Source organism: Indicator indicator, chromosome 4 (genome assembly GCF_027791375.1).
Source record: "Indicator indicator isolate 239-I01 chromosome 4, UM_Iind_1.1, whole genome shotgun sequence".
NCBI lineage: Eukaryota > Metazoa > Chordata > Aves > Piciformes > Indicatoridae > Indicator > Indicator indicator.
Window position 1 is genome coordinate 4134827 of NC_072013.1, and position 14568 is coordinate 4149394.

Sequence of the window (14568 nt, forward strand, 5' to 3'; positions counted from 1 at the left end):
CAATACAATTTATGTGAGCAGAGGGGCAAGAAAATATTTTATACAATGATCTCTGATGTATTTTCTACAGAAAAATCATTAATGATATGGTATCTGCAATTTCAGATAGTTCATGTACTCACACTGCAGCACAGTCACTCAGCAGTTTACAAGGAGGAAACAACTGGGCAAGTGTAAGGACAGAAACTAAAACAGATGAAACGTACGTTTTGTTTCACTTCTAGACTTAATTTTCTTTAGTCAGCTTTCCAACAACAAACTTTAGTCAAATAACCAAGAGGAAACATAAGCAACTTCAACTCTAGAGGAAAACTAGTGCAGACTGTTGCAAACGCCCCAAAACAGTGGCATATAGATTCATAGATTTTTAAGGCCAGAGGGAGCATTAAACAGACCTACCACAGAGTGGTGACCCCCGCTGTAAGTGGTGGCAGGGCTATAATTAAACACCATTGACAAATGAGGTCTGAAATCACAGCCAATTGTTCTCCGGAGACAGAGGATCTGTTACTGCGGTTTTGAGATCTTTTGCCTCAGGCAAACTGGGAGTCACCACACTGGCAGCAATGACAGTGAAAACATCCCAAAGCTCAAGAATGGCTGTCATGCCATACCAGTGCAGTTCCCAAGTGATTTTCATAGGCAGAGCTTTGCTCAGCCAGTCCAAATCTCAGCTTGGGCTGGCTGCATTTCAAAGTGTATTTCTTAAGCTAAGAGGTATTTGTTATACTGTTCTTTAGGAACACCTGCTGCCCAGTCCTCAGGTCCAGTTACACTGCAAACTGCTTAGGTTCAATCCAACACGCTAAAAAGCTGAAGACCAAACTGATGACAATTCCAGCTTCTACAATCAGCAGCTGTGTTCTTTTTTAATATATGCAGCCTTCCTGCCTTTACTGTCATTGTTCAGAGACTGCACTGTTCAATGATGCTGACACATTTGAGAAGTCAAATGGGGAATAACCCATCCAAGTCCCGTACAGTTAAGATCATTCCTTGGGCCCTTCCTTTAGTGGAGCTCTTGACAAACAGCAGTACCTACAGATCTGTCACTTCCAATGAATTTAAATCATAACAGTGCCTCACACTACTCTTCCCTTCTGGGAGGTATCAAAGGGCATCGATCTGATTCATCACCCTCCCTGTGCTCCAGGCTTCACTCACTCTCTGTGAGCTGGCTATCTGTTCTCTTCTAACCTATGCTTATGGTGACATGGTTTAGTAGTCATGAGGTCTTGGGTGACAGGTTGGACTTTGATGATCCTTGAGGTCTTTTCCAACCTTGTGGATTCTGTGACTTGACTTTTGCCTTCTCTACTGAGCCTAACAGCTCCCACACTTGTAGCACAGTAGGACTGAGTCCATGGGTTTTCATTATAGCTTTTTAGTCAGTGTGGGAGAATACACATTCCTTAAAACACTTCAACGTTCCTGTGATGTATTGCAGCTTAGCAGTCATAGTTCCATATTAGTGACAACAGCATCAGTAAGTCATAAAATAAGCTAGAAATATATGCACAATTTATATAAATTACATTTTAAACAAAGTCAGAATCCAGAAATTCTACAAAATAAAAATACACTGGTTTTTTTCTGAAGACTGTCATAAAAATTGTTTGGTTTTTTTTCTAAATATTTTGATTTGAATGAAACCCACATTTCTCACGAGGAGAACATTTCCAAGCTGTCTTATTCTGATGTGTCTTAGCTGGTCAAAATGTTGCTTCACACATTGTTCATTTGAACATACCACAAGATAGAGAAGCCAAAAAAATAGACTGCTTTAGAGAAACAAGTATGTGTAACATGAGAAGTAAAGTGTATAGGTATACAGGTCTCATATCTGTTCAAAACCAGCAGATTTGGGAGTTTGCTGCAGATGCATTCATTGCTGCATCTGCCATACAACTAAGCCTTTCAGGAAGTAATACAGGAAAACAGAGAATTTAGGAGGAGACAGCTGTTACAATTCAATCAGATTTTCAATGAAAACAAAAAAGATTTAAAAAAAAAAAAATCAGATCTCCAACAGCATAGTGCCCACTAGAGGAACACTGAAAAAAAGAGGATTTTGCCATTTTCTGCAGCATCCAATGTTTTCTTCGAGGGTCTTCTACCCAATAATAAACTTACAGCCATACCATTATCATCATATGACTAACTTCCAAGCTGCTGTGCTCACACAGCTGTCAGTACCTAAGCTGGCAAAATTTCAGCTAGACATGCCTGTAGATATGCACCTCATCTTTGACACTGATATAAGCATAACTCTAGAACTGGTTTATCCTGAGAGATGAAACAACTCTGCTGCTTCACAATGACAATATATCCAATTCTTTTTTTTTTTTAATGTTCATTGTTCTCTTGTTATCTTCCTTAAAAGTCAAAGCTATGTGAATAACAAAAACCTAGACAGATCTCCAATTACACCAAAGGTCTGGTAGGCATCATGCCAGATGGTCCCTTTGTGCAACCCCCTGTCTCCTACTGCACTGAGTCCCAGAGCAGCTCTCACAGGAATCACACCAAGGAAGAGGCAAAAGCGAGAAGGAAAAGAACAGAAATTCTGGCTGCTTTTCCATCTTTTTCTTTTAGGTGATCCTAGACAAGCAATTTAATCTCTTTTCCTCTTTGTAAATCTCACCTGCTTCCTTTTTCTCTTCATTTTCTAACAGCACATCAGGAAAAAAAAAAATATATATATACCGGGAATACGAGCAATGTATTTTTGGCCACATACAAAAATGAGCTAAAGGAACGTCACTGCAAATGCCACTGATCTATGAAATCTGCAGATCACAACACAAGCCACTCTCATATCTGCTAGCCATCTTTGTCTAAGCTGTGGTTTCTGACTAGCCTCAGTGGACAAACCTGCCTTTAGCTCCAAGGATTTTCTTGTGTTACCTTGAGAAGAAAGATACTGAGAGGCACTCTGGCCATGAAAGCCAAGCTGACAGAACAGAAGCAGCAGGAAAGACCAGAAAACCAAACTCATGCCTGTGGAGCCATACCAGAGGTTTGGAAAACTCAGACAGTGTAATTTTTCTTAAGTACTAAGGCAACAAACTGAGAAGAAATGAAAATCCCCCCAAAAGACTACAGAGTCTGAGAAAGATTTCTGAATAAATGCAGCAGCCAAGCAAACTCTGAGGCCTGCCAGCAGCATTAGTGATTGAAGCCTGGTTTTAACCTACAGCTCAGATTTCTACATCTACCAATGAACTGCTCCTTCCTTTCTGGTAAAGGTCTCTGTCCAACACTCAGAGCCAAATCCAGTCCATTACATTCATGCAGGTTACTTTACTGGTCAAATTCTGTGAGTAAGAGCAGGAAGATCACACCTCAGAGCAAAATCCTGAGACCCAGGTATCCTTTTCCTCCTTGGCCTACACTGAAAACTGCAGAGCAGCTACAAATACACCTGCTGTACCTAATCAGCAGGTAAAGCTGTGTTAATGAGAGTTAGGAAGAAAAGAAAGATTATATTCAGGCTTTTCAGCATCTTAGAACTACAAAACACTCACCAGCTTTGGACTAATTAAACACTCAAAACCAACCCAACAGGCTTTCTTCTCTGTTGTCCTGCTTTTTATTCAGTGATGCATACAGGAACAGAGGAATTGCAAACTCTGCCATTCTGCTCTGGTGGCCTTTTATACTCTCTTCGCTTTCCCTGACAGTGCAATGTCCAGGCGAGTCTAGAGCATGGAGGGTGAAAAGATCAGGCTGGAACTAGCAGCCGCAGCAGGAAGTATGCCAGTGCAGACGGGTAGGCAGAGGTGGGTCACCACAAAAAGAAAAACATCTGATCAGTGTCAGAGGTTCATGACAGAGGGGCATTTGGGGGAAGTCAGTAGACCACTTGGGACAGATATAAAAATAAGAGTCAAAAGCTCCCCTCCTATTGCTTCTATCAGTACCCTGCAGTGCAACATCTGTTTCATGTCATCCAACAGGGAAGAGGCTACACTACTGCTTGGGCTCTGTCTTCACCAGCATAACTGCTACCTGGCCTGAGAAGGCTCTTATTACTCTCAGTGTGACACTGCACAAAGCAGCAGGAAACTGCCAGTTGAAAAGCAAAATGAGGACTACTGCTCAAAGATGGCTACTTAACAAGGAAATGCACCTTAACTTTGAGCTGTAAACCTAGCTGGAAAACCAACAATCAAACCAGGTCTTTCTACTGAGTGCTCATCAATTATCATTTATCTGTCCTGCCAAGATATTTATATGTCTCTAACACTGTACTACAGAAGCACATGGCTTTATTTAATAACCCCAGTATGGAAACCCCATTGGCTAATATTTCAGATATGAAAACCGAGATACAGAAGGTAACTAGGTACACATCACCTGCAAAGAAAGATCAGATGGTTCAATTTTGAGTCTTATACTTTGCCTGCAAATCATGCAGGGAATGTAGGAAGCCTGTGGTTGAAATGGAAATTAGTTTCTTAGGGGCTGATGATCTTATGACCAGAACATCCAAGTTCTGCTGCCCCAGTGCACGCTTTCTTTACACCATATACCTTTGTCCCCTTTCAGGAGCTGACACAGCATGACTGGCAACACTGTCAGCAACACAGAATGAAAATCCAGCATACTCAGGTCCCATCTCCCTATCAGAGCAAACACACTCATATACAAACCACTTCTGCTCCAAGTAGACTGTGACATCTGCATTCCTCCCCCAACATCTACTGCTCAGCTCCTGAGCTGTTTTGCACCCAGCTGACAGCTCCTGGACCTGTTGACAGATAAGAAGGGCAAATGCTTTGCTCTGAAGGGTAAGTTTACAACGGCAGTGAGTCTGTCTGCAATGAAGGATTCTGGGAGGCACACACACACACCCAAAAGTCATAACATGGCAGTCGCCTTGATTTCTACAGGGAAAGAAAGCAGCTTTGCTATCCATCAAGTTCAAAGTGGGTCAGCAAAGTAACAAGAGATAAAGTGAAATTAGGAGTTGGCCCAGGACAGGTGGCCACTGTACCATCTCGTCACATGGATTACCACCTTCTCCCGCACATGAGAGCACCCAGTGCTGAGGTCGACGTGCAGAGGCTCATCTTCTCTTAGTAGTGCCAGGGTCTGCCACACAGATGTGCTCCTCCTCCATTTCTTTTCCTGTAGATTTGCCATGTCGTTTCCAGCATCCTCAAGTTATCTAGGAGGATTATCTCCCTCCATTATCCAAAACATAACAAAAATTACCCCACTACAAATGACCTACATACCTCCACCCTGGAATGAAGATGAAAGCAAGGCTACAGCATTTGTTGTCTTGCTCGGAGCTATATTTACTGCTGATTGACCTCCATGACAGGCTGCCTATCTCAGCAGAAGTCTGGACAGTAATAATAGATCAACACTTTTTTCCCCCCTTTTTTTCTTTTTAGGGCAAAATAAAAGGAAAATAAACCTTCCTTCTGAAATCAAATTATCTCCTGACCATAAGTTGGAAAGAGAAATTTCTGGCTCTGCTCACTTGCATAATTATTAGTCATTACTTCTGTTTAAATCTTTATTTAGTAACACCCAAAAAATCCAATTTAGATCCTAGCCATGCACACTTCAGAACAGAGTAGGAGCCAGCAGACTGGTCTATAGGCTGACAGAGGAAACTGGTATCCAGGCTTCAGCTGCATTTAGTCCTCCAGAAGCTAACTCAGCCCATTCAAATCTACGCTTTGTGATAGCCAAGAACTATTCTCTTATACCACAGGGCAGGTAAAATCAAGCTGCTAAATAAATAGCCTACACAAGCTATGGCTTACTATTTTATTAATTAACATTTTCATCCTATCTTTTTTTGCCCAAATCCCACCTCCTTAATCCCTCAAATTGTTCTCACACTTCATCAGTTTCACCTCACACCAAATGGTGATCTTTGCACCCAACCACAATTTGCTTCATTCCAGCAAAGGAGACATCCAAGCTTTGCCTGACAGAGCTATAACTTGTCTGTTGCCTGAGGTCTGCAGCTGGTTTGCAATCAAGCAGAAAAGGATTGCAGCCTCATGGTCATCTATAATACAGAAGAGTAAAACAAGAAGAATATAGCTGTCAGCATGTATTGCAGCCAGCCTGTTTGAATCAATGGCACACTCCATACGGGGACCTGTAATCTGCCTGTGACTCCCCTGCATTAAAATCAGGGGAGGGTATGAAATAAATCCAGCTGGGTCTGGAGGTGCAGGCAGTCCACACTTAGTACAGGGAGATGGGTCCCAGGCTATTTCTGCAAAAGGCTATGTAGGATATAATTTGAAAGTCTGTGGCTCCTGCTCAGTTTTAATACTTATTACTAGGAAAAACAAACTGTGCTTTGGAGTTTCAAAGCACTTTATAAACATTAATGAATATCTTAACACATCATCTTTCTCTGGTCCTCATCTGGCAGTGCATCAAGAAATTACAACCAGACTGGAAAAACATTACTATTTTAAATATAACCACAGGAACTTAAACTAGGAAGAATGAACATAAGATTTAAAAAAAAAAAAATTCTGCAAAGCAAAAATCACAAACAGAGTTCTTACCAGCTTTCTGCCCAATGGCCAGAGCTGAGGCAGAGCTGGGGCATAAGAAGCAACATAAACCAACAGATTTGACTCTTGCAATATTTACTGCACAGGTCCACCAAACTGTTTTCCAGAACTGCCTGCTGTCCTCGAGAACAGAGTCTAAGGCTAAATGGAGAGTCTGTAGCTGTTTATTGCTAGTGAACTCAACAAAAACCAATTCATATTCATCTATCAAGGAATATGCAAGTGGAAGAAAATATTATGGTCATGCTCATTTGTTTCTGATTACAAAATAGATGTAAATGCATATGCAAATTAAAGAGCACCCATCAGGTTCATGGCAAAATGCCAAATTAGCCCTTGGTATTACAAATTTTGGGGTGGCTGTCATGGAGATAATGGTGATTGCAAGTGAGGCTAGGCAGTCCCTTTAGATGAAGCCAAAATTGGGCTGCTCCAAAGGGGCAGGTGGAGGATAAATCCTGCAGTAACTTGTCACTTTAAATGAAGCTGAGGGGCTATAGAAAAATCTGTTCCCACTGCAGTTAAAAAGTGTGATAATTACAGAGCAACGGGCTCCTCTGTCATTCAGTAGGCAGCATCCCCAGGAAATCTTGCTCTGTAATCAAGGGAAGAGGTGCAATCAAGCCCCTATTCAGGCTTCGTTTAGAAACAGCCCCTGCAGGAAACACAAAGGATTCAGCATGGTGCTTTGTGATACTGGCAATCATATCAACGTCTTGGTTCTGCAACTACAAGCAGAATGTCATTTCTAAGCACATCTTCTCTTCACTTTTCTTCATGTAGTTTAAAAGGGGGATAGAGAGAGGTCTTGGGCCAAAATACTATTACATAAAATGTTAAACTCACATTGTCCACAGGAGTCAATTCACTCTCTACACCACAATGTCAGAGGAAGTGAGCATTCTTTGCATACCAAGGAAGAGAGCACAATCCTGAATAAGCAGTTAAGCACACGCTCATCTGCTTGCTACACCAGCACAGCTTTCAAAATTTATATGGGGAAGGTTTTTTTGTTTGGTTGGGTTTGTTGTTTTGTTTTGTTTTTCCCAGCAACATGAATGTATCTGTGCTGTGTATCCTGTTCTACAGGAACCTTATTCTCTTGGCAGCAGCCTGATCCCACAAAGACTGATGAGGTTTATTAGAGGGGAAGGTGTCTCAGACTTCAGCTTTCATGTCTAATGCCACCATTGCCCAGAAACATACAAATTAATCGCTACTCAGATCAGCCATTCTTTGTACCCTACAGAGTTTTCAGCTTCAACGAATCAGTTTACTCCAACTGCTATAAAAACTGTTTCAAATTATATTCAAAACAGTCAAATCTTCCAAGGTGTGCATGCATTTGTATTTCCACTGTACACACTCAGACACAGAAATCATACTTCTTATCGACCAGCAATGACCAGCTTCAGCTACACATCTGGGCATGTAGCTACCATGATATACCCAGCTCTGGTAACTCTGGGTGCACAGTAAGTGCCAAAATTCTTTCTGCACATCAGGAGCATGTTCTAGACAGAATTTACAGTTTTGTCTCAGTATGGAATGGTTCTATGATGAGGTTCACCATAATAAACATAAAGTGAAGTAGAACTTCACTTTGTGCTACAGTAACCCATAATATTGTAAGGGGAACTTCCTTCTGTCACAGTACAAAATCAGTAGGTTCCACTCTCTAGTCTGGCCACAGAATAAATGAGTTTGCTGTAGTTTTTACTATCTGCAAAGATATCAGTCAATAACCAAGTAATGGCCTGGATACTGTCAAGAGAAGTCATTATTAAAAAGGTACATATTGCATTTAGCTGTTCAAACAGAAGTTGTTATTGATTAGATTCCATCACTCCCCAGTCGAAGAGCCAGCTCTAGTGACAAAACGAAAATATGCATGCAGACTACAGACTAGTAGACGCTGTAATGCTGTTAAGGATCCCCTCCAAAAGGGAGTTGATATCCACTTAAAAGAGCATGCTACTTTCAAAAATGAGCCTGGGAATAAAATAACCATGTTACCTCTGCAAATATCCAAAGGCAGGGTAAGGAAACGAAACGGTAAGGTTCTGACAATAAACACCTCCATTTCTTGGGGGAACAAAAAAGCAAACAAAGAAAAAACAATGTGGTTAATGGCCAGTCAAGCCACGGGGAGGAAGAACCTGCATCCAGTTCTGCTGTTCCTACCACATCCTAACTGTTGGTCAGCAGGGATTCTGCCGCACTCACAGAATTGAAAGCAACTTTCTTTGGAGCTTGCAAATTTTTTCAAAGTCAGATAAAAATGCAGTTATACTTAACTTGAGTTTCTATTTTGTTTCCTTGCCACTTTTCTTTGTCTGCTTGTTTCCACTTACTAAACAGCTTTTCTTCTTGTTTTCCCCTTCTTTTCACAATCTGCACAGACACTGTTATATTTTTGGGTAATAGCATTTAACACACAGAAATCACAATCGCTGCAGCATAAGGGAGGAAAAAAACAAAGCTGATTATAATATTCCAACATAAATGAAATATACACTAATATATATGAACTAATACAGGACAAAACTGAAAAACTGGACAAGGTAATAACTGTTTGTGGAAATCTCTCTGTTCCAGTGGAAAAGCATCTTCAGTGTAAGCAAACAGACCACAGCTAACAGTGAGTTAAAAATGTTTCCTAAAAAAGGTTCATCATGACAAACTTCTTTGCTCACCCTTAATAGAAGGTTGGGCTGGAAACTGATGAGTCACCATAGGAAACAAACAGCAACGGTGACGAATGGTTTCAAAAGGTAACAATAGCACTTTTTGATCAGTGATGTTCACAACAGAAATGTCCCTGATCCACTAGAAAATGGATTTGAGATTGCTCCACCCACTCAGGAAACACAGAAATTCCACTATCTGAGCCCTGGTTAGAGCTTTCACAATTGCCTCACAACCTGTGAGGTAGTGGGGAAGCCCTACTATACCACGAGTCTCACTCCCAGTATTTTCTCAAGACATTCACTGAAAGCAATAGGCTGTTGATATCTTGAGCAGCAACCCATGGAGTCTGGATCCATAGACCAGCTGTAGAAGGAGACTTCTATCTTTATGTTTCAGGGTCCACACACTTGCCTGTGTGGCTCTTGCAAACTTCCATCATTCAAAACTGGCATTTGGACATGAGATGTGTTTGCTCTGTAAGTGTATGAGAATCAGGTGTGGCAGTCCAGCTACTGAAGTGCCTGATCACATCCAGCAGCGTCTCCAGCTCACATAACTCATGCTTCAAGCATAGAAATTAGTTCTGGCTCATTACTAGTTTGGACCTAATAGCCAGAAAGAATTCTGGAATTATGGATGTCATGCTTATTTTCCAAAATTCCATTTCCTATAAAACCATGTTTGTTTCCCCATCTATACTGTAAGCATAGAGCTGTATTTATGCAGTATTTCCGTAGGGCTTTCTGCTTACACTTCAACAGTATAGGGACTTTATTTTCAGCACTTCTCACATTTTACATATTTAATTCCAGTTAAACTGTTTTCATTGCCAAAGGAAGTAAACAAACACTAGCTGTAATAAGATATTATTGCAAGTATTTCCATTCTGTCAAAATTTCATGTTGTTTTTTTTTTCCTTGAGATTGGACATTTCTTGCCCAGGTTCCATCGTTGTCTTAAACTCAAACTGTTGTGTTTAAACCCAAATGTCATACAAAATGCCATGACAAGATTTTCAAATTCACACTGGGATTTCCAGTTTTCTTACTTAAGTCTCTTGCACATGCAAAGTTAATTAATATCACACTTCTAAAGACCAAGGTAAAAACCCTGAAACACACTTCATCATGTGGTTTGCATGACTTAAAACTTCAGTACTCAAATTTTAAAAGAGAGTATGAAACAATGTAGAAATACTCAAATCCCTCTTCCCTGTGCAACACTAAGTAAGATTGTTCTATAGGTCCCAAAGCAATTTAATCAAGGATGTTAAAACAAATCAAGGTGCCATTCAGTGATTAGTATGCAAGCAACAGAAGAGGAGCGTGGGGCTTCCACACACTAGCAACAGGTAACATCAGTGCCCTGTCAATCGAATTGTTAGCCTTACATACATGGGTCCTGTATAGTGACATTTTACTCAGTTTTCAGGAACACAAGGTAGTGGAATTCATCCAGATAGCTAAGATTAGTGACACCAACATGAGTAATTCTGTATTTACCAATTTATGTTCTTTACCCTTACGGATAAGTTGCTGATGAAAATCTTCCCATACTACAAATGCAGAATCCTTTCCAAAAGGCACATCTTGCAATTGGTCATGCTCTCTATCTATGCCCATTTCATTACTTTCAGCTGGAAATGGTGGAACTTTAATTCCTTTGATAGCCACCAGCAGGGATAAGAACTCAGTCACAGCCCTGTTAAGTGACAAATTAACTCTTTGGATTATGTAAAGAGGAATGGGAGGAAAAGACATATTCTCTTACCTTCAGAACACAGCTTGCCAGCAAATCCAGTGGCTGAGCAGTCACAGTGTGGCTCACCATCCAGAAGGAAGCAAGTGCCACCATTTTCACAGGGGTTTTCTGCACAAAGCCCTTCCATTTCCAGTCGGACCCCTTGACTGCCCAGGAGCTGTGGCTCAGAGTTGCCATACTTCAGATCCAGGATAAATCCTTGAAATGGAGGCTCACCCAGAACACCATCCAGGGTCAGGGCAGCAGGACGGATGTCCAGTGGGACTCCACCAACAAAAAGGTCACTGACGATATTCATATACTGGCGCTGTGGACGCACCTCCCCCGGCTTCGCTTCCCCATCCAGTACCAGCACTGTCCGAAGGTGATTGCGGCTGATCATCAGGAAGTGCCAATTGCTGTCGTTGACTTGCTTCTCTGTGATAACTGTAGTCTCTGCACAGTCCACACTGAACTGGAGCTGGATGCGCCCATCAACAAGGGACAGACAGAGGAAGTCACAGACACCACCATCGTCAAAGTAGAGGAGCAACCCAGCAGAGACATTGGTCTTGAACTGGAAGCTGAGTTCGCTTCTAGTGCTGGCATCCCAGCGGAGGTAGCGGGCCCACTGGTTGGGGATGCCCATGAACTCCAGACCCAAACAGAGACCCAGCAAGGAGCCCAGCAGCAAACTCACCTTCAGGGTGAAGTAAACAGAGTGCAGAGTGAAGCCCATTGTTTCAAGAATCTGGTCTTCCCTAGGAGAAAAACAAAAGCCACACTACTGGAAGGAGAGCCCCAGTAGTCAACACCAAATGTTAAATCCCACGGCAAGAGGGGGAGAACACAGAGAGTGACACAGAGGGAGGAAGAGTAAGTGGAAATGAGATAGCCAGTGTATGTGACCAAGAGGAAAATATCTCCTCCTCAAGCAAAATCTCAATTTTCTTTTAGAATCCAGAGGCTTTTATCTCAGAAGTACAGCATATATAAAGTGACTTCTTCAGCCAGTACTTTTGTGAAGGGCAAAATAACCCACAGTGATTTGTTTTGGTAGAACACAAAGGTGACACTGGTTGTTCCAAGGAGGAGGGAAAGGCAGAGCTAAAGCCCAAGCCTCAAACTCGGGTTTCCTAGAAGTGCCAACAATATTGATGGAGGTGGCAGTGAAATGGAGGAGAGACTGAATTCATAAAGCACGTGATCCTTGAGAGGACAAAAATAAAGTCAATCTTCATGATGCGCTGGTGGCTACCCAGCCCATAATTCAGTGCTTGGCACTCACAGAGCTTTCACCACCTGTGGGATCAAGAGAAGAAAAGAAAGGAAAAAGTTAGCCCCATTACTCATCATATCTTTACTATGCAGCTTATTAACATCTTGTCCACTTATTGCTTATGCTTCTTGATACTTTGGCTACTTCATGCCTGCAGTTGGCTATACAGACCTCCAAAGCAGCAAGGACATTTATGTCCTAAAAAATAAGAGGACCAAATAGAGAACTCATCAAGTGATGTGCACACACCACAGTGTTGAGAACTGTTGAGCATCTCCTTTGATGGATACAATCTCACTGACTTTACTGAAAAAAATGGTGCTGAAGCTTCCTGAGTAACAATCACCTTTCAATGAAAACACTTAGAGCAAAGATCAGAGGTCCTTAGACTTCAAAACTTAACACACATTATCTTAACTTCCCCTCCCACTGTTTTTATTATGCTTCCTAGCACACCAAGCAAGCATTAGAGACAACCCTGATGTCAGCCTCTCATGCAATAACTGCTTTCACTTTACATGTCTCACACACTTCAGAGACTCTAACAGAGAACTTTGCAACCTGGAAACATGTGCTATGCAAACTATGTATAGTAACCTGTAGCTTAGATGATAGGAAACTTGTAGCTTACATGATCAGACCACTTACCCGGGTCTAGTGGTTTGGCAAAAAGGCCAAATTCACCCTTACCTAACAGTGAGAAATTCCAACTGCCTTCAGTGAGCAGGAGTTACACTTGTTAACACTGGGATTTGACTCACTTATGCCTGTTTGCAAGTGGGTGACTGTATGCCTGGGACAGGAGGGTGTTTTAAGATGACAAGTAAAGACAGCACAAAGGAAGGCTCATTCTTTGAAAATTCAGCTTAGAAACACAGTAAGGTTTCCATCAACACAGGTGCTTGTTTACAGACATGGGAAGGACACCAAGATCAGCTCTGGGAATGGCTACATTAGCACACACAGAAAGCAAGAAAAGAGGTGATGAGAATCAAGGCCTTCAACCTCCCAGAACATGGGAACACAGATTTCACAAACTGGATCACAAACACTGTGAGATAGCATTTACTTGGGAAAAGTGTTTTGCGCTGTGAACAATGAGGGTTGCTGGGGCTGCTGTTGCTCCAGGCAGATGCCTTTCAACTTCAGTACTCACCTTGCTCTGAACGAGGCCCACAGACACTACAGAAATGGGCAGTGCAGAAAGTTTGTATGGCAAGGGCATGGGTTGAGCTGAAGAAGAATCACTAGGGAGGAGAGAAGAGAACTCTCATAGTCATGGTCTCTGCCCTGCCCACCCCTGGGACTTCCAGAAGCTGTAAATCTCCAGGGCTGTCAGTCTGGCAAATTTAACCAGCATGAAAAGCAAGTCACTTCAAAAATAAAAAGGAATCAATTAAAAGAAAACCCACAAGTTGGAGAGAAACATGATCTTTCAGTGCCCAGTGGAAACCAGACCTGTTCCCTGCAGCTGCCTGAGTGAAGCGTGTTAGCTAAACTGCTATAAACACAAATAAAATCAAGTCAAAACCAGAGGGAAGATAATTCCTTTTAATTGTTAACAGCTTGGCTCAGGAAAATGGAAGGAGGAAAAAGGAGGTATTGGGAGAGGTGTAAAGTGAAAAAAAAGAAAACCGAGATTCAAATGCTCAAATCATCTGTCTTCCCAATAATCACAGAGCTGGCTTAGTTCATGGGAGTTTAGGGGGGGGCCTTTGAAAACCAACTGGAAAAAATATAATTATGTGGCTCTTGTCCATTTACCTTTCTCCTCTGGGGTCTCTAGTGGCCTCTCTAAAATAGCCCATGATTTATGGAGAAGGAGAATAGAGTGAGAGGGAGGTTAGAGAGAAAGTGATGACCCAAGTCTGGAATTATTGATGAGATGGGAATAGGAATATAATAATGTGTGTAAATTAGCCAGAGATGTGCTCCTAGCAGCTCACATTTCCATGGAACTACTACCACCACTGCAGAAAAATTCACTGCTCCATCAGATGGCTGTGTGCTCAGCCTGAATGAGGCAAGCCTAGTGTGGCAACAACTACCCACAGAAACCCCCAACACAGAGCAGTTCTCACCTCAGCTTTGATCCTCCTGGGTAGGGGGGTTTGCACTATTTGCATTAGAAGCAACCCTCAGCCTTAGCCTTCCTATTTTAGAAGACTGAGAATCAGTGAAAAACGCTGTAAAGGACAGCAGCAAGTGTGAACACTCCATAGATAACCACAGATAAGATGCGTATGTCTACACACAGCCCAGATGACTGTCCCAAAAGCCTGCCAGTCTCTCCCAAACCCA

General features: G+C 41.9%; 1 protein-coding gene across 3 annotated transcripts in view; it reads right to left on the reverse strand.

The window, feature by feature from the left end:
• NRXN3 (neurexin 3) overlaps positions 1-11727 on the reverse strand; it is a 909976-nt gene extending 898249 nt beyond the window's left edge. For all 3 annotated transcript variants that reach the window (XM_054400548.1, XM_054400546.1, XM_054400549.1), the window contains exon 1: positions 11019-11727. In XM_054400548.1, coding sequence (XP_054256523.1) covers positions 11019-11727 — 709 coding nt within the window. The remainder of the gene's footprint in view (positions 1-11018) is intronic.
• Between the last annotated feature and the right edge of the window lie 2841 nt (positions 11728-14568).